Here is a 19,473-nt window from a genome sequence, read left to right on the forward strand (position 1 = left end):
AGTGTAAATATTATAAGCTATTCCCTGAAAACGTACATCTTCATGGCTAATAAATTTATTCATTAATTGAAAAATAACGTCATAGTACTTTTATTTAAAAAAAAAACCCTTAATTTACTTTTTTATTTTTGTTTCATATTGGAAAGTTTTTTAAAAAAGGGTACTATGATATAATTAATTAATTTATAATAATCTGTTTAATAAATTTCTGAATCAGTAGTTATTAAAATTGGAACTAAAAAGATTAGAAAGAGATATTATAAATTTATGGTTTCAGAAGCATAGATATATGGTCAACTTCGTCAACGTATAATCAACTTTTCAATCAAGAAAATCTTCCTGATAAGAAGTGCTCAAAGACGCTCAAAAAAGATACCATAAATACCAATAAAATTCAAAATTTTCTCAGAACGACTTATTGCAATTCAAAACTGTCACAATCAATTTTAAAATTCAATAATATAGGACGGTATTATTTTAATCTTCCAAAAAACATTTTCAACGTGAATATTTTGGTAGCATTGTTGATGGCACTCCTCAAATTGGCGGGATAGGACATTTTGAATTTTGTTCGTTTTCCTATTTTGTTTTCAACTTCAGTTTTGATTTTGACTTGAGGGTTATGTTATGTTTTTAATTTTGAACTATCTTTTAAAGATTTATTATTTTAAATTAATCCAATACGAATAAATCTTCAATCAATAAGTATTTGATTGAAGGCTTTTTCCAACTATGAAGGTAAAAGTTTGAGTATTTTCATTATTGAAAGTTGCATATTGCCAGTTTTGAACATTCGTAAATAGTGTATTTACTATTCAGATTTAGTACCACATTAGAAATTATCTAGGCATTTGTTTAATTCAAGATTTATTGTTGCTATGTAGGAAACCAATAACATGCAGGCAGATATCACATTGGATTTTGACAACGCTGACAAAGCTAGAGAAAGAAGAAAACGACGATCCACAATTTTTGAAAAATCTCGAACTTTAGGTAAGAAAATTTACGACTTTATCCTTTTGGATTATAAATGAAGTTGAATATTTTCTCTTATAGTAATTAATCACACTCTAATTACTTCTCTTCAAACAAAGGTACAGCATGAGTTTGGGTTCAGCCCAACTGTAGTACCTAGGCCTATGCTACCTAGCTGCACTACCTAGTCATAGAAAACCAATAGCATAATTATACATATATAACATACTTACGCTATTGTTTCTCTATGTTAGAATTTTGTGATAAAATAAACTCATGTATGATTTTAGAAAAGTATTCTATTCAAGAAATTGACCTTGGGTATACAGGGTCTGTAGGCCTATAATAAGTAACCGGACTGACCTCAGGAAATGTTTTATTGGCAAAATATGTACAATTTTTCTTCAGGAATCATTAAAGTAGTCCCCATTGGAGTCGATAACACGCTGATACCAATTTTTCCAATCCCTGAACGCTCCCTGGAAGTCTGCAACCTCTATGCTGTCTAGAGCCCTCGTCGTAGCACGTTGAACGTTTTCCAGAGTCCCGAACCGCGTCTCCTTAAGTTGTCTCTTAATCTTGGGGAACAAAAAGAAGTCCGTTGGTGCCATATCCAGGCTGTAAGGAGGATAAGGCAACGTTAACCTCGAATGTTTGGCCAACTGCTCGGTGACGAGCAGGCAGGTGTGTGACGGAGCATTCACGAATCGCAATCCCCGGACGGAGATGATGAACCCGGGAGGTTAGTTGATGGAGCACCTCTCTGTAGTACTGGCCGTTTACAGTTTGGCCGGGTGACACAAAATCTTTGTGAACGGCCAATACTACAGAGAGGTGCTCTGTCGACTAACCGCCCGGGTTCATCAAGTCCATCCGCGGATTGCCGATTCGTGGATCCTCCGTCGCACACCTGCCTGCTCGTCAACGAGCAGTTGGCCAAACATTCGAGGATAACGTTGCCACATCCTCCTTACAGCCTGGATATGGCACCAACGGACTTCTTTTTGTTCCCCAAGATCAAGAGACAACTTAAAGGCCTCATACACTAGGGAACTTGGATCGGCGAACTTGGTTCTTGCGAAGTGTATGTGGAAAATTGACGAACCGCGAACCAAATTTGTGACAAACTTGGTCTGCAATCTGGATTGAAAACTTTGTTCGGTTCGTCCGGCAGGGCGATATATTCTATCTATATATATTCAATATATCTTCCCACAGCAGCTGCAAACTTTAAAACGCTCATCTCTAGACCCCGAAAGACACTGAAGTAACGAACGGTTGTTCGCTCCCCCCACTACAGTGTGTGGGCAAATCCTACACGAACTTGGTTCCCCGAGCCAAGTTTGCCGATCAAAGTTCCCTAGTTTATGGGGCCCTTTAGGGAGACGCGGTTCGGGACTCTGGAAAACATTCAACGTGCTAAGACGAGGGCTCTAGACAGCATAGAGGTTGCCGACTTCCAGGGAGCGTTCAAGGATTGGAAAATCCTGTATCAACGTGTACATATTTTGCCAATAAAAAATTTCCTGAGTTCAGTCCGGTTACTTATTATACAGACCCCCTAGATTATAGTAGTGTATTGATGCTATAGAAGGGGTAAATCTGCCTTAAATTATAGAATTTAATCCAGAATATTACTCTAATAATAATTTATTATCCATTTGTTTCAGCAAATATTTCTGGACTAAATGATACAAATGACATGAATGTTGACAATTCTGACAATGACTGGGAAAAGAGGTAAAAATTTATTTTTGAAATTAGAACATGATATTGTTGCTTTTTGCAAAGTTGTTACATATTTATGAACTTCATAGAGGATGCTCTGTAGTCGGGGACACACTTGTCATCGACATACAGTGATCCCATCAATAGATAAAAGATAGCATAAGCTATAATGCTCTAGCTTATAGCATAAGCTATAATGCTCTAGCTTATAGCATAAGCTATAATGCTCTAGCTTATAGCATAAGCTATAATGCTATCTTTTTTGTATGTCCTATTTTTCCGTGGGGTGGTGGTAAAACAGGTCATATGAAAGACGGACAGGTGAGGCTTGTGCAAGTCCATTATCTATTCCGCTGGCATATAGTCGTCCAACTGAATTATCGGGACGCTGCCTGACAAGAGTGTGGAGGTGTATTATATATTATATTCTACTATCATCTTCATTACATACATACATATCCGTGTCCCGTTATGTGTGCCGGGTCTGGGTATGAACAATGCCTCTCCATCTTCCTCGGTCTTCCCACCTCAACCTGTCGCCCCGTTATCCTCTCTTCTCCACTTCGCTGTCTTTCCATCGTCCTCTTGGTCTCCTTCCTTCAATCCTCATCTCTTCCATTCTCTTTGGCAGCCGATCTTCTCCCATACTCTTCACGTGTCCAAACCAGCGTAGTCTCATGCTTTCTATCTTTCCCCTTAGGTGGGCAGTTCACTAGAACCGATTTCGTCCGAACTAGCATCAGCCGAAAACTACCGAACTCGTCCAAACGATCCCCCAACAAAGAAAGGAATAGATGGATGCTCGTCCATTGCAACAAGTTCATACGGCCGTACTTGGCCGATCAATTTTTCGATCCGAATTGAATGGGATTTTCCGGCTCTATCCGGCCGAACTGACTAGTCGAGCTGAAACAACAAAGTGTTCCTAACCTGAAATTGTTTCACAGTCTTGTTTGTTTTTATTTTTCGAAGTTGTTCTGTTTAATAAAGTTTTAACTATGGACAATGAAAAGTTGACAAGAGCATGTTCCATTGTGGGATATGCGAGACAATTGATATCATCGTCGTGATGTTCAAAGGAATCTGTGGACAAAGATTGCTGAACAAATAGGAGCTGAAGATAAGAATATTATAATGAATAACTAATTTAGTGGATATTCGTTTATTAAATTTTCAAAATCTCAATATAATCATTGTTTATGAAAAATGTTGGTGGCTATGATAGTAGTTAATTCAATAATTGGCAACCAGCCTACTACTGAAGTAGACTGACGTAAACGGTTCCAATGGACGACCATATTCGGCCGAATTAACGGCCGGTAGATTCGTTCGAATCTAGAGGTGCGTACAGACTTTCGCTCTGCTCCGCAACCGAACGTCACTCGAGCAGATCGATTGAGCAAGAGTGGATCGACCGGAGAACGCGAGAAGAGCAAACATCTTAGTAACGTTCATGATCGGTGCGACTGCAGAGCGGGGGCGGAGCGACTGCGGTGCGATGGAGGGACGAGGGCGGAGCCGGCGCGGAGCGGGTTGGAGGCGCGTATATCTGTATGCAGCTTGAAGCGCAGGCCACACCAAACTCGCTCCCGCGGCGGTAGCGAAGTTAAAAAATTTGCATTCCATGTTATTAAATTGAGCAGGCCACACCGAGCTCGCTCCCGCTGAGGGAGTACCTCGGCGGTAGTTTCACTTTGCCGTGCCAGGCGAACTTTTGAAACATCTGCTGGTGGTACTACCGCCGAGGTAGCGAGCTCGGTCTGGCCTGCACAATTGAATAACATGGAAAGCGAGTTTTAAAAGTTCGCCTTCGGTAGCGCATGCTACTAGAGAACCACACTCATCAAAACAAAACCAAAACCTAACTACCGCTAGCGGACGTTTTTTGGTATGGCCTGAACTATCACCGAGGGAGCGAGATCGCTACCTCTAGCAGACGTTGGTGTGGCCAACCGTCCATTGAAACCGTAATCAACCGATCCGTTCGGCCGTTGGATCGGACGAATCTGCCGGCCATTAATTCGGCCGAATATGGTCGTACATTGGAACTGTTTAAATCAGTCTAGTTCAGTAGTTGGCTGAAATATTGAATTAACTACTATCATAGCCACCAAAATTTTTCATAAACAATGATTATATTGAGATTTAGAAAATTGAATAAACAAATATCTACTAAATTAGTTATTTATTACAATAATCTTAACTATCTTTAAATATCTTGGGGAAATTATATCAGAAAAACATGCACAAAATGAAAGGATACGGAAAGCTCGTAAAGGCCTAGGGCTAGTGCAATATATTTATAATAAGAGATGTATGTCTATCAATACCAAAATCAAACATTATAACGCAGTAATCAAGCCAACAATGTTGTATGCCAGCGAGACCCTAACACTTAGCAGAAAAACAGATACTGAAAATTTGAAAAAAGAAGAAAGGAAGATAATTAGAAAAATACTTGGACCAAGAAAGACCGAAGATGGTTATAGACTACAGAAAACAGCCAAAGTTGAAGAATACTCTAACATAGAAGCAGACATCAGGAAAAGGCGCCTTAAATTTTATGGTCACATAATGAGGCTTCCAGATCACAGACTTACAAAAAGAATAGTAACATATGTAGCAACCCTTAGTAATGGAGGTGCATGGATGAAAAACGTCAAGAAGGACTTAATACTTGCTAACATTAACAATGATGAAATATACAACAGGAACAGTTTCAGAGAAAAGGTTGAAAAATGGGAAGTTAAACCAGAGATGACTGTGCCAAGAGTGGGAACAAAATGGAGTGAAGCAAGGAAAGCGGAGTTCTCACTGAAAATGAAAAAACTGGTGGATTGATAAAAAGAACAAGAAAAACAAAAAATGAACCAAATTTTGCTCAGCGTCTTCCATCTGGGAGCTTGACGGCTAATAATAATAATAATAATAATAATCTTAACTTCAGATCCTATTTTGTTCAGTAATCTTTGTCTACAGATTCCTTTGAACATCACGACGATGATATCTATTGTCTCGCATATCCCACAATGGAACATGCTCTTGAACCAAACTCATCAACTTTTCATTGTCCATGGACCAAACTTTTCATTGTCCAACTTTATAAAACAGAACAAGTTCAAAAACAGACAAGACTGTGAAACAATTTTGTTTGGAGGTTAGGATGATGTTGTTTCAGCTCGACTTCGGCCGGAAAATTCCATTCAATTCGGATCGAAAACATGATCGGCCGGAGACGGCCGTGCACGGACGTATGAACGAGCATCTATAGGTTTCTGTTGGGGGAAAGTTCGGTAGTTTTCGGCCGATGCTAGTTCGGACAAAATTGGTTCCAGTCCACCTAATGCTTTGCATGTCAAGTTCTCTTCTGATCTGCTCATTCTTAACTCTGTCTCTTCGTGTTATCCCCTGAGGAACCTCATTTCTCCTGATTTTATTCTACTCTATTCTCTCTCTGTCTTCGTCCATATCTCAGCACAGTCATCTTCATAATTTGTTCATATCATTGTAAATTATCCATGAAGCACATAATATAAATCATCCATATTCTGTATGAGGAACACTATGAAAATATTAATTTATTGTTGAATAAAAATTACTAATTACAGTTTCAATATTCACAGTTATAAGGACGAGATGAAAAAGGAGATCAATGATTGGAAGAGTGTGACACAGTCTCTCAAAAGCGAGATGGAAGCTTTCTCACAGTAAGTGTTCCATTTTATAATTAAATTCAATTATTGTATCCTATTTTCCTTACCTATTCATACGCACAAGTATACTATTAGGCTCAACTCACACTTACGCGACTCAGGTCGAGAGCATGTGTTTCCAAATGGTGACTCTTAGACCAGTCGATTCTAGTCTCCACGACGTCACCATTTGAAAACACATGCTCTCGACTAGACTCGAGTCGCGTAAGTGTGAATTGAGCCTTTCAGTGTGCATTGGTGGATACAATTTTACAAACCATAATACTTTCTCATTAATTTTTCAAGTTAATTATTTTAAGGTGAAGGTTACATGAGCAACATGTCAGTTCCAGATGTAATTTAGGATTTGTGGAAGTTAGTGTGAATTTAATAAAATGAATCAATGAATGTCCTTCATCTATTTTCCTCAGTCTAAACCATAAGACTTCAGAAAGAAGTCTATATAAACTATAGAAGCTAATGAACTAATGAATCAGATAAACTATAAGAAGATAATGCCTTCAGTGGTTTAAAGGCTAAACTGGTTTAGCTTAAATAAATTACAAGTGGAACTAACAACATCTCTCTCATTTCACCTAAACATGGAGAAATTCCACAACGTATGTGTGTCTAGTGTGAATTTAAATAGTTATTTGTGCAACTAGTGCGCAAAGTGACAGTTTGACAAACGAACTTTGCGCACGTATTTCACATTAAATTTTTCCTACAGTTACCATTAAATATGAAAAGTGGGTAATTATGGGTAAAACTCCCTCAAATGTTTTTCTGTGTAATTTTATTTTTAATAAAAACCTCAATTTTAAAATTGAATTATAATGATTAGTAATTCAATTGAAAAGTTATGTGACTGCTTGAAGGGGGTTTATGTTATGTAAGCATTGAAATGACTAAAATGAAGGCGGCACTTAATGGCAAGGCAACACTGTTCTCCACTGCCATTATAACGTAAACCTCACTATGAGTATTACCAACTTAATTTTGATTTTGCTGCACTGGTGCTCCATATAACCTACTAACTATTTTGCGTTGTCATGCTGCAAACCTGGAGTACGCAAAGTACTCACTTTGCGCACTAGTGCGGAAAAGTGATTCTTTGCGGCCTGCAATCAGTGCACAAATGGTCACTTTTCAAGGTATCTGTAGGAAAATGATTTTTCCTTTCCAAGTGCGATATTTCGTGATGGATTAAAGCTGTTGTCTCATTAAATCAATGAGAGATGTAGATTATTTAATGATTTTCAATTAACAGTATAATATCGGGGCACCGAGCTTCGCTCGTTATTTTCATTTATTGATAAACAGGACCCTGTTTCATAAAACTTCTAAGTCACGTAATATAGGAAATCAACATTCCAATTAAATGCTCAATATAGCTGATCATGTACCTGTACATGAGCTGTTACTGTACTACAGGACTTAAGTTTTTATGAAACAGGGGCCAGAACACAATTTTCTAAAATGATTGTGTGTGTTCATATTTTACAGCTGGCTATACGTCAGCTTATGAATTTCGGGGTTGCGATATTTTGATTTTCCACAGAATCACTAGCTCACTTTTTACTATCCACAGACGAGGAAAGTCTCAGTTGTTTCAGCCAAGTATGAATTATCCTTTTAATGTCGTTCAGCAAGGGATGAGACCTAGTGCAATCGAATTTTTATATCATAAACCTACTATGTTCCAAATTTCCTGAAAATCGTTAGAGCTGTTTTCGAGATCCGTTGAACATAAATATATACCCACATAACCATATAAATATATATACAGAAGTTGCTCGCTTAATATAATAGGATTGGAAACAGTAATAATACAAAATCCTAAGCCATTACTGATATCATTCCTAATTTCAATAGGGATTGCTTCATTTTAGGTGGCACAATGAGGCCGCCATAATATATATAACCTAATACAATTGCAGAGAAATATGCAATCTTCATCTAAAAAAATGCCATCATTATCTTTGGTGACAAAAGCATTTTAAGACCCATGTTTACTGCACGTTTTTCTCTATTTTGATGTAAGGAGGCCACTCACTAAGTTTGTTGGCCTATTTAAGAAATTCCTGTATATTTAAATTCCATAATATATCGATGGCTTACTTCTAAAACCTTGTAAGTCCAAAAAACAAAATTTTTCAGGAGGCACAAAAACATAACTATTCATAATTTAGAGTGAATTTGACAGCAAACCCGTTCTTAACATGATCTTAGAGCCTTGTTATTGATATTTAATAAGCTTTTTATTATTTTAATCAGCTTCACAATTATTTATCTGCGAAAAAAGACTTACAAGGTTTTATTCAATTCGGAAATATACTTACAAGGCTTTAGCCGGACATACAAGTTTTTACTATCATTATCTGACTTGAGTTACAAGTTTTTACAAACTAGATTCTTGAGCAATTATTCATAAATATCAAATTATTCACAGATATCACATATCTCATTTATTAATGAATCTCATTTTTATTCAATTCATAATATTTATGAATAATTGCTCAAGAATCTAGTTTGTAAAAACTTGTAACTCAAGTCAGATAAGGATAGTAAAAACTTGTATGTCCGGCTAAAGCCTTGTAAGTATATTTCCGAATTGAATAAAACCTTGTAAGTCTTTTTTCGCAGATAAATAATTGTGAAGCTGATTAAAATAATAAAAAGCTTATTAAATATCAATAATAAGGCTCTAAGATCATGTTAAGAACTGGTTTGCTGTCAAATTCACTCTAAATTATGAATAGTTATGTTTTTTGTGCCTCCTGAAAAATTTTGTTTTTTGGACTTACAAGGTTTTAGAAGTATAAGCCATCGATGTGTTAGACATACAAGTTTTAAGAATCGCCTACAGAGTGCGCTACAATGCAGCTAGACATACCAGCTTTGGATTATTCGATTCGGCTTGAAAATACGATCATTTTGATAGGCCTACCAAAAAGTCATTTTCGGAAAAATTCGGACTTACGAGGTTTTAGAAGTAAGCCATCGATATGCAAATAATGAATACTACTCCTCAATGCAATTATTAACTTGAATTGTAATTTCTCATGCCTACATTTTGAAAATAATGAAAAATTGTTTCACTTTGTTCTGTTTCTAGAAAAATGAAGAACGTAGAATCTCTGACCGATATAGTACCCAGTCAACTTCTATGTGAGGATGAAAAGTTATTCTTGAAAGGTTCCGACCTCTACAAGACCTACTCGGCAAAAATCGATTCGACAACTGAAGCCCTGGCATTGGCTGAGAAAATGCAGCTGCTGACTGATAATCTCATTTCAAGGTCAAAGCTGGAAGCCAAGTTTACATCAACTATCAACAAAATGTGGCTGCAGCTGAACTCAGATTACATTTTCAATGATGTGACAGTCGACAATGACAATTTAGAAAATTTGCCTTATCCTGAACCATTCCTTCAAGATTTCAGTTGCATTTAATATGATAAAAAATGATTGGAAAATTTTTCAAGATTAAGTATATTGTAATATTAAAGATTTTATAAATAATATTTTATAATATTTGACTAGCTTGAGATCTTACATATTTCTAAAAAAAAAAAATAAAAAAAAATAGTATATTGTCGTCTTCTAAATTGTTTGCCATAATAAAGTCATCGAAATTTAGTGTGTACAAGATTTCTTTCAGTGCATTTTAAATAATGTACAACTGATCCAATCTCAAAATCCTGTAATCACTCCACATACCAAAGTCATTCAAAAATAATGAATCAAGTTTCAAAAGTTACTTGTCAGTATCACGAATCTCGGAGAAGACATTTGGACATGGTCAAACCGGGTACGCTTTAATATGTCAAAAAGGTTACAAAATAAAATACCTGGAAAAAAAATTGTTGGCTGTTTCAGTTTCACCGATTTGATCATTGACTAGAGATAATAATGACTCTTGTTAATAAACACTCACTTTAGAACACATCCGCTAAAGAGTTATTACTAATATTTTGTATTTATATTTTATATTCTTCACAACTTTACATGGTGAAACATATAATAACACATATACCTATAGGTAACACATATTAGAAATCAGGAAACAATATTGTATTTGCTTTTTGGGATGTGTGTACTGGATTTATCGATAGAAGATAGAGATCATAATATGATGCTCCAGTGAACTCGTTGTAAAGCGTAAGCGATTTAATCATGCTCAAATGTTTTGACCGAACTTCTTGAAATCGGACAAGATTTGTTCCTCTAATGCCGCATCCACATGTTGACCCAATGCGTACAAATGACGACCAGCACCAACTCTCCGATTTTTGGCGAGCGAAGGCCAGTACTGGCAAACCACCCATCCAATATACAATCTCTTGATCAAAGACCAGGTCTGGATAGATCGCGTCAGTCAGTATACGTATACTTCAACATGAAAAAAAAAAAACACTGGTCGAACAGACCACTTGATCATGATGGCAGTGTCACAGATCACAAGTATATTCATTAAAAACGTCACTTATATTATACAGAATGTTCTGAAAAAAGGTGTCCATAAGACAGGTTGATTCCTCACATGAAAAGAAAAAAAGTTCTAATCAACATAGGTCCGAAAATGCTTGGTTACCAAGTTATACAGGGTGAAAGATTTTGTCTGAATTTCAGTTCCTCTGGTGAAACGAAGCCCTACGGGTATGTGTTGGCTGTTAATTAAGATGTACAACTTAGCGTACTTTATGTAAAATGAACTGAAAAATTGAATAAAACAGTTTCCAGACCTGTAGCTACTGTACTTTTCAAGATATGTGACGAAATACGCGAAACTTGGTCCCGAAAAACAAAGTTCCATTAAGGATCGAAATTTAATTTTGGGATGAAAGATAATAGACAAACGCAAACTTTAAAAAATAATCCTTAATTACATACAAAACGCATGAAAAATAAGCAAAATCTGTTAAGCTCTCCAATATTTACAAATGTAATATTAAGGATTATTTTTTAAAGGTTGCGTTTGTCCATTATAGACTTATTTTACATCTTTCTCTTCAAAATGAAATTTTCTAAAAGCTTTGTTTTTATTGTACATTCAACATAGTAAATCTGCTTCAAACCTTAAAGGAACTTGTTTTTCGGGATCAAGCTTCGCGTATTTCGTCACATAAATCTTAAAAATTACTGTAGCTACAGGTTTGGAAACGGTTTTATTCAATTTTTCAGTTCATTTTACATAAATTACGCTGAATTGTACATCTTAATTAACAGCTAACAAATTCCCGTAGGGCTTCGTTTCAGCAGGGGAACTGAAATTCAGACAAAATCTTTCACCCTGTATAACTTGGTAACCAAGCATTTTCGGACCTATGTTAATTAGGTCCTTTTTTAACTTTTTTTCTTCTTTTTATATGAGGAATCACACCCTGACTTATGGGCACCTTTTTTCAGAACGCCCTGTATATAGACTCTTCTCACTTGGACAAGGAGGACCTGAAGACGTTCACCGGACGCGTCATCACCGGCTCTTGCAAGTGGTTAAACATCCTCATCGCCAGCACAGGGAAGCAGTCCTTCACCTTCGACAAACGACAGCGTGGCACATCCAAATTTGTCCTCCGAGTGTTGTAGGAGTGCACTTGCTCTCTCCGATGTAGCGTTGCTCCTCACAAATATAGCAGTGAAGCCAAGCAAACTGTCCACAAACTGTGTGGATGCCCAATCGGCGGACGATCGGCTGGCAATGTGCATCATACTTGTTATATATGATGATTCGGAGAGTTTTCTTTTGGAGCAGTGGAATTTCTCTAGCATGTGATAAATGTCCCCAGATCAAGATACCATACAGTATGCGGCTACAGAAAACTGCATGGTACAACATCAGCAATCGCTCGATTCTCAGTTGCGCTCTCAACTTCCTGAAAAGATATAAAGGTGCGTACAGATATACGCGCCGCGAACATGAGCTATTTACTTTTAATCTTTAGTGTTTACAAGCTTGAGTTTCTTCAATAGTTCCAAATTTTCTTAAATAACTCAATATTATTTGTTACAAGAGGTAATTGAGTGGAATATTTCTAATCAATTTATTAATTCAAACCTTCTAAATTCAAAATAGTTTTCATGTTTATTTTGGACTAGAATTTTGTGGAAATTGTACACGTGAAATTCTAACCTCATCTTGGACTGTGTCCTACAAATTTGGAAGAAAAATAGCACAAGGACTACCTTATTATTTTATCTACCAATGTTATTACATTAGTCTCATTTGTATTGCAAAAAAATAAAAATAAAATAAAAAATCAGCTTACTATATCTGTATTTTCACAGAAACAGTAAGATACAGATATAAAAAGCTTGGCATCAGCTGATTAAAAGTGAATTGCTCATGTTCGCAGCGCGTAAATGTGTACGCACCTTAAGACTCCACACTATGACAACCAATGCGTGTCCTGTTCCACTACATCTGTTTACGGAGGTAGTGCCTCTTCCCTGATTTGACATATATTCTGCTGTTTTTTTCTGTGTAATTGAGTTGCTATAGATTTAATATAATTATTATTGCGTTACTTCTTTAAAGTGTTTATTCTAGTAAGTATTTTCAATTTCTATCATGGACATGTCGATGGCTACCGCTGGCCTTGATGGGGGGCACTGGTCACATTGCAGTGTGTATGGCAAGACCAACGCGGCCAAGCTTACCACGCTGGGCCAACGTGTGGACTAGGCATTTGAACAGCCAAGTGGAAACTATTAAAGATATAGAGAGACAAAGCATAGTGGAGCGGCGAAGGTAACTGACAGTATTGAAATAATGCATGTATTTTCAAAAGTGTCAGAACGTATTGGAGCGACGAAGGTAGGGTAGTAGGTAGAAGGAAGGGAAGACATATATAGCCCGTGCAAATTTACTTCAGACTTGGAGGAATATGCAGCGCAGAGAAATAGAGGGAGATCAGCCAATTTCAGTGATTAATAGGTGGAGGCTCAGTTGCCAATTTGTCAGTCGTCTGACCGCTCTCAGACAGGTAACTCCGCATGTGTAGCATGAGCACATGAACAGTCACTAGAAGTTTGAGATCGCTGGCCGCTTCAAAACGGCAACATCGCGTCTCTGTATCCCTCCCGCTGTATGCTTTCTCTGCTGCGCATGTACATCCCAAGTCGGAAGTAAATTTGCACGGACTATAGGTACACGCATTACTCAAACATGAAGCTACCTTCTCTCATACAATCTACCTTCGCCACTCAACTATGCTTTGTCCCATAGAGATTTATCCTCCTGTGTCCCACTCGTTCAAATGTTCTATTTTTATGACAACATTTTACTTTGTCTCTAGACCTGGAGATCTACTTACACTAAATTCTATGAGCATCCATGTAGCCTTTGTCCACCATATTAATCTCCTACACTAAAAATTCAGATTCACAATAAAAACTATCAAGTATTCTAATAAATGAATTAAATTTAATTTATTAACGAATAGTTTCTGAACAAAAATATATGTCTAACGCTCGTTAAGACTTACAAAACTACACTTTTTACAAATCGAAAAAATAGTTGGATAACAAAAGTCCAAGAACATTACAACTAACTGCAGTCACAGTCGAAAATATCAAATATTATTTACATAATTGCATATTAATGTACTGGACAGACAGTTAAAACTAAAATTAGGCTCAAATTTTCTATTAAATTATAAGGCTTAATACAATCGTAAGTTTGAAGAGAATATGTACAAACAATACTCAGTACGACAATCCTTCATACACATGGATACACTTTAAAATAGGATTGAAAAGTTGTTTAGTTTCAACTTCAACACCAGAGTGATAAAAATAATTTTGAAACCTCAAATTCTGAGTCCACAACCTATTTTCACTGTGCGTACATATTCAGATTTTCTTAAAACAATATACACAGATCTCTCTCATCTTTTCATGCTTATGTAGTAACTTATGTTTTAACCAAGACGTGGTTAAGTGGGCATTCCTGTCCAAAATTTGCCACCTCATCAATAAAGTTGTTCTATTCTATCAAGTTCATAAATGGAATCAAATACATTACAGAGTTGAGCAAATTAGGTATATAAAATAGAAACTCAATTGAAAACAGTGTATTTTTGGTTAAAAACATACTGAAGCGGGAGCGACAGCTGTAAGTGTTGAATGTAATGCATGTATTCAAATGTATCATTACATGGTGGAGTGGCAAAGGTAGGGTAAAAGATGAAAGGAAGCAGATACATTTTAGATACATTAATTATTATTTTCAACACTCTCAACTACCTTCCCCGCTACACACTATATTTTGACCCTTAGGCTCAACTCACACTCACGCGACTCAGGTCGAGAAGAAACTCGACTCTAGTCTCTTCTCGACCTGAGTCGCGTAAGTGTGAGTTGAGCTTTAGATCCCGTATTATTAAAATTAAAAGTACCAAGGCCTAGACTTATTGCAAGTGATGAAAATTAACAAAGTCTACTCAAGTGATGGAATGAACTGTTAAGCTCCCTGGATTTCTTAGAGATAATCAACAATTTCTAGAACAATATTCTAAAATTCACAGTTTTGAATGGAGGACTATAATAAAAATTAAGCTTTCAGTCATAAACGACAAATGAACGAAAGGTAAAATAGTTCTCTCAGCCCGGTTGCACAAAAGCCGGTTAAATTTTAACCGGCACTTAGAAAACTAGAAACTAATGAATGTAAAAAGAAAGAAGAAGTGAATATATGAAATTATCTATCTCAATAACAATGCTCAATAAATATTAATGATAAAAATTAATCTAGGTTCAGAATTACCAACAATTTATATAAAAAATTGAATGAATGATTTCAGAAATTAACAAGCAGATATCCTAATTCACGCTTTTCTAGTCCAACGTACATTTTGTCTAATAACTAAATAGCAAGACGGTTGTAACAGGATGGTAAATTTTACTATTCAAAAATAAAAATGGAATCCATTCTTGAAATGTTCACCACTTCCATTTACCCCTACTCTTGAGAAAGGATTTCTCATTTCTATGAGAAATCAACCATGAAAAATATGTGAGCATGAAGGAAAATCTACAAATTTCTAAAATGACAGAATATTTCAACTCCTGAGTTTAATAAAACATCTCGTTTGAATTCGAACTGAAACTCATTATAAGTTCTACAGCACTTGAACATCCAAAAACGTCATTGTTTTAAAATTATTGTACTGTATTCCATGTTTTAGACTCAGAAAAACTGAGTTTCTTAGCACATTACAAACTAAGCTTTCATTTAAAGGAAACTATTTTATCGAACCTACATCTCATTCGAACAAAACATAATTATATACTTTTCGTGAAATAAAATTTCATCCTCCCATCTGAAACTATGTGATTAGCACTGTAATACATTCAAGATAACAAATTCAATTCTACAAAAAGATTTAAGAACGGTTTCTAGGACACTTATTTAATAAATGTCCTAGAAACCGGTGTTAAGTCAATTATTTATGACATTGAAGCCAGCACACTTTGGATCTTACTGAGTAAGATACTACAGCTCATTGTACTCGAAGAAGGTTCTAATTCATTCACTAATAGAGTGACCTTAATCGAATGGATTAGCCCCTAGTTTTAAAAATTTAACCCCGGGTTCGAACCTCAAGATATTTTTTCGACCAATTCGGTGTTTCGGATGGTCATATCATAGAGATACAATAGCGTAAGTAGATATCCCATGGTATAGGGCGTTTATGTCGCAACTTTCACTGTTATCTCAAGTCGTCGATTACTGTCTATTTTTACTGTTTTGACCGGTTAAGAGTGTATAAACAGCACAATATGAGAGACTACCAGCGTCATAAAGCTTTACGGGAAAGAACTACGTGGCCTATCGGCTTTAGATAACAGTAAAAGTTGCGACATAAACGCCCAATACCATGAGATATCTACTTATGCTATTGTTTCTCTATGGTCATATCTAGTCGTCGGTCCCGGCTGTCTAAAAATAGTTGTTGGGTCATGTCAGAGGCCCTGAAATTGATCAGGTGCGACTTGAAAACTCTTGACACCAGACCTTAGCCAGGGAGTCCGGTAGCACATATTATTTACAGATAGTCTGAAAAACCTTTGATATTCTATATTGATATTCTACATAATAAAACAGAAAAAAACTTCAATAGTATTACTATCACCTACTAAATGATAAACTGATACGATTTTGAAAACTTAGTTATCGACACTTAGTTATCATTAATTTGAATGGTGTTCTTTGAGAGAGAATACAATCTTCAAAATCGTAACTATCACGAATCGACAGTCAAAATCGATGATCGAGAAAACTGTTTGCAGTTTCAGTTAATTGATCGAGATTGAAATTCCGAGGAGTGAATAGTTCGTAGGTTGGGATAGTTGAACTATTCCAAAATATATTGAAACTCCCAATATCCTTATAACAAGGAGAGACTTCAACCATAGAGAAACAATAGCGTAAGTAGATATCCCATGGTATAGGGCGTTTATGTCGCAACTTTTACTGTTATCTCAAGCCGATTACTGTCGATTATTGTAAATTTTTACTGTTTTGACCGGGTAAGAGTGTATGAACGGCACAATATGAGAGACTACCAGCGTCATAAAGCTTCACGGGAAAAAACTAAGTGGGCTATCGGCTTTAGATAACAGTAAAAGTTGCGACATAAACGCCCTATGCCATGGGATATCTACTTATGCTATCGTTTCTCTATGGTTGAAGTCTCTCCATTGAGTTTCGCTTCAACTCATAATAAAGAAACGAATGCCTTAGAAAATGTATTCCTAATTGAATCGACTAATGAAACTGATCAAGTTGTAAATTTCTTGATCCAATTAAAAATCCAAAGTTCACAATGTGAATTTCAGCAATGCCATTATCAATAATAGAGGTATTCATAATGTTGGAGTTAGCTGGCTAAGTCGAGCTATTCGCTATCTCCAGCTATTTGCTAAGTCTGTGTTAACTCAATGCTATAGTGGTACGTGAGAAAAAAATTAACAGACGAGATAGCAGATAGCGCAGGTTTGAGTCCGCTAACTCTAGCTAACTCTGTTAAAACGGTGGCCATATTTGTTTTGGTATATTTGGTAGCAAAAGTGAGGTTATAAAAACACTTTGAGTTACACAAATTATCCGCTTGGAGCGCTATTGCTGTTAGCTTAGAGCAGTTGGTTTTAGATGGGGCGTTCATAATCTAGAGTTGGCAAATAGCACTTTAGCTGGCTAAAACAACATTGTGAATACCCCTAATATTATTACTTCAAATTAAGGCCCGGTTACATAAAGCCTGTTAAATTTAACCGTGATGGAATATGGAGTGAAAATTGATAGTTATGACATATCCGAGTTGCTAGCACATTACCAGCTGGTGACAGTTGGATAGTGAACGAAATAAATACAGTCAGGAGATCACACAAAATGCTTCAAGAATAATATTTATAGTGAGTTTCACATTATAAAGTCAGCAACTGGATAACATTTGTTTGCTATCCTTTTCTAACATTAGACAAAGCAGATAGCTCTATCGCTTTCCAACTTCGCACAGTTAGTATGATAACTTACTTGAAGTTAGTATATTAACTTCCAAATCGTTAATATGAAGTAATGTAATCAATTACCAGAATATTAAATTTAATTTTGATAATGTATTATCAGATCATGAATAGATATATTTTTCCTCCACCTATTGTCAAAAGTACTTACTTTACTCCCTGAAACATGATACTAAAGTGTCACTTTTTCGCTCTCGGTACTAAAAAACAGAAAAACTCCCTAGGGAGTAAAAGTGACTCCATTTAAATAACATGGGAAGCATCTCTATTTTAAAAACGTACATTTGGAATAGGTCAGAAGGTCTAAGCTCAGATGAGGAAGCATATAGAGGAGTCATTAAACCAACTAAATTCAATACCTCAACCAGACATTTGATCGATATATAAAATTTATGTTTGTATGCTGAAATTATTATTACAAACTTCATATCACTATACTAAAAAAAATGTATATATTTTTTTCTTTTATTCCACGTTATTCAAAATATCAGCCAACGAATATTACTTATTAACTAATAAAATTTGAAACGGGAACTTCATCATAGCTGTAGTTTTGGCTGTCATTGTTGTTACAACTTTAGCCGACAGATAGTGCTGTCGGAGGAGAACTGTGATTACAAGCCAGCTGTTTCTGTTTACTGTTTAGGTTATGTTGTAACACATTGTTTGGTCACATACGTTTTTAAACATTATTTTATTAGCAGTTTTTATAAAAATGTAGGTGGAGGAAAAATGTTATGTATATCACGAGTGAAAAATGTTTTTTCTCCCTCAGGAAAATTGTTGCCCTCGGCTTCGCCTCGGGCTTCAAACTTTTCCCTCAGGGAGAAAAAACAGCACTTTTCACTCTAGATATACAAATAACTATTATTCGCTAATAAAATATAAATATTTGAGATTGTATTGATCATCATGACAAGAGTAAACAATTAACACATTACATCAGATGTACCGGAATGACTTGATGCACAGTTATCTACTATAAGGTACGGTGGACGAAGAAAAACGGCAACCATGCCGTTCTATCATTTCCAATGACTTTATAACACGTGAATCTCACTATAGACTATTCCCATAGAGAAAATGTAGCATGAGAAGATATCCCATGATATAGGTCGTTTATGTTCCAAATTTCAGCCGATTTTTTGTTGACTCAAGCCGATTACTGTCGACTATTGTTTATCACTGTTTTGGCCGGGTGAGAATGTAAAGGTGCGTACAGATATACGCGCCGCGAACATAAGCAATTCACTTTTAATCAGCTGATTATATCTGTATTTTTACAGAAACGGTAAGATACAGATATAAAAAGCTTGACATCAGCTGATTAAAAGTGAATTGCTCATGTTCGCGACGCCTAAATCTGTACACACCTTAAGAACGGCACAGTTACACACACATAGATTTTAGGACGTACGATTTTTACAGTCTTTAAAAATTCTACCAGATTGAATGAAACTTTACAAACATATGATCACATCATATGTTTGTCAAGTTATGTTCAATATAAGGCTATTTACACACACACACACATTGAGTTTTTACCG

General features: G+C 36.0%; 1 protein-coding gene across 4 annotated transcripts; it reads left to right on the plus strand.

The window, feature by feature from the left end:
* The first annotated feature begins 534 nt into the window (after nt 1-534).
* LOC111064324 lies at nt 535-10,642 on the plus strand. Of its 4 annotated transcripts, none has more exons than XR_005571958.1 (6): nt 535-738; nt 903-993; nt 2,646-2,715; nt 6,327-6,410; nt 9,514-9,911; nt 9,983-10,642. XR_005571958.1 is itself a non-coding variant. In XM_039433770.1 (6 exons), the coding sequence occupies exons 1-5, from the start codon at nt 733-735 to the stop codon at nt 9,848-9,850; spliced, it is 606 nt and encodes a 201-aa protein (XP_039289704.1). In that variant the 5' UTR covers nt 557-732; the 3' UTR covers nt 9,851-9,891; nt 10,005-10,036. The 4 variants fall into 4 exon arrangements, 2 of the variants coding, with proteins under 2 accessions (XP_039289704.1, XP_039289703.1); XR_005571957.1 differs by having other exon boundaries at nt 557-738; nt 885-993; nt 9,983-10,641; XM_039433770.1 differs by having other exon boundaries at nt 557-738; nt 885-993; nt 9,514-9,891; nt 10,005-10,036.
* The last annotated feature ends 8,831 nt before the right edge of the window (nt 10,643-19,473 follow it).

Source organism: Nilaparvata lugens, chromosome 8, assembly GCF_014356525.2.
Source record: "Nilaparvata lugens isolate BPH chromosome 8, ASM1435652v1, whole genome shotgun sequence".
Taxonomy (NCBI): domain Eukaryota; kingdom Metazoa; phylum Arthropoda; class Insecta; order Hemiptera; family Delphacidae; genus Nilaparvata; species Nilaparvata lugens.

Coding starts and splice junctions, on each gene's coding strand:
- LOC111064324 (XM_039433770.1), top strand. Junction 994..2,645: donor TGAAAAATCTCGAACTTTAG/GTAAGAAAATTT, acceptor CATTTGTTTCAG/CAAATATTTCTGGACTAAAT. Junction 2,716..6,326: donor GACAATGACTGGGAAAAGAG/GTAAAAATTTAT, acceptor CAATATTCACAG/TTATAAGGACGAGATGAAAA.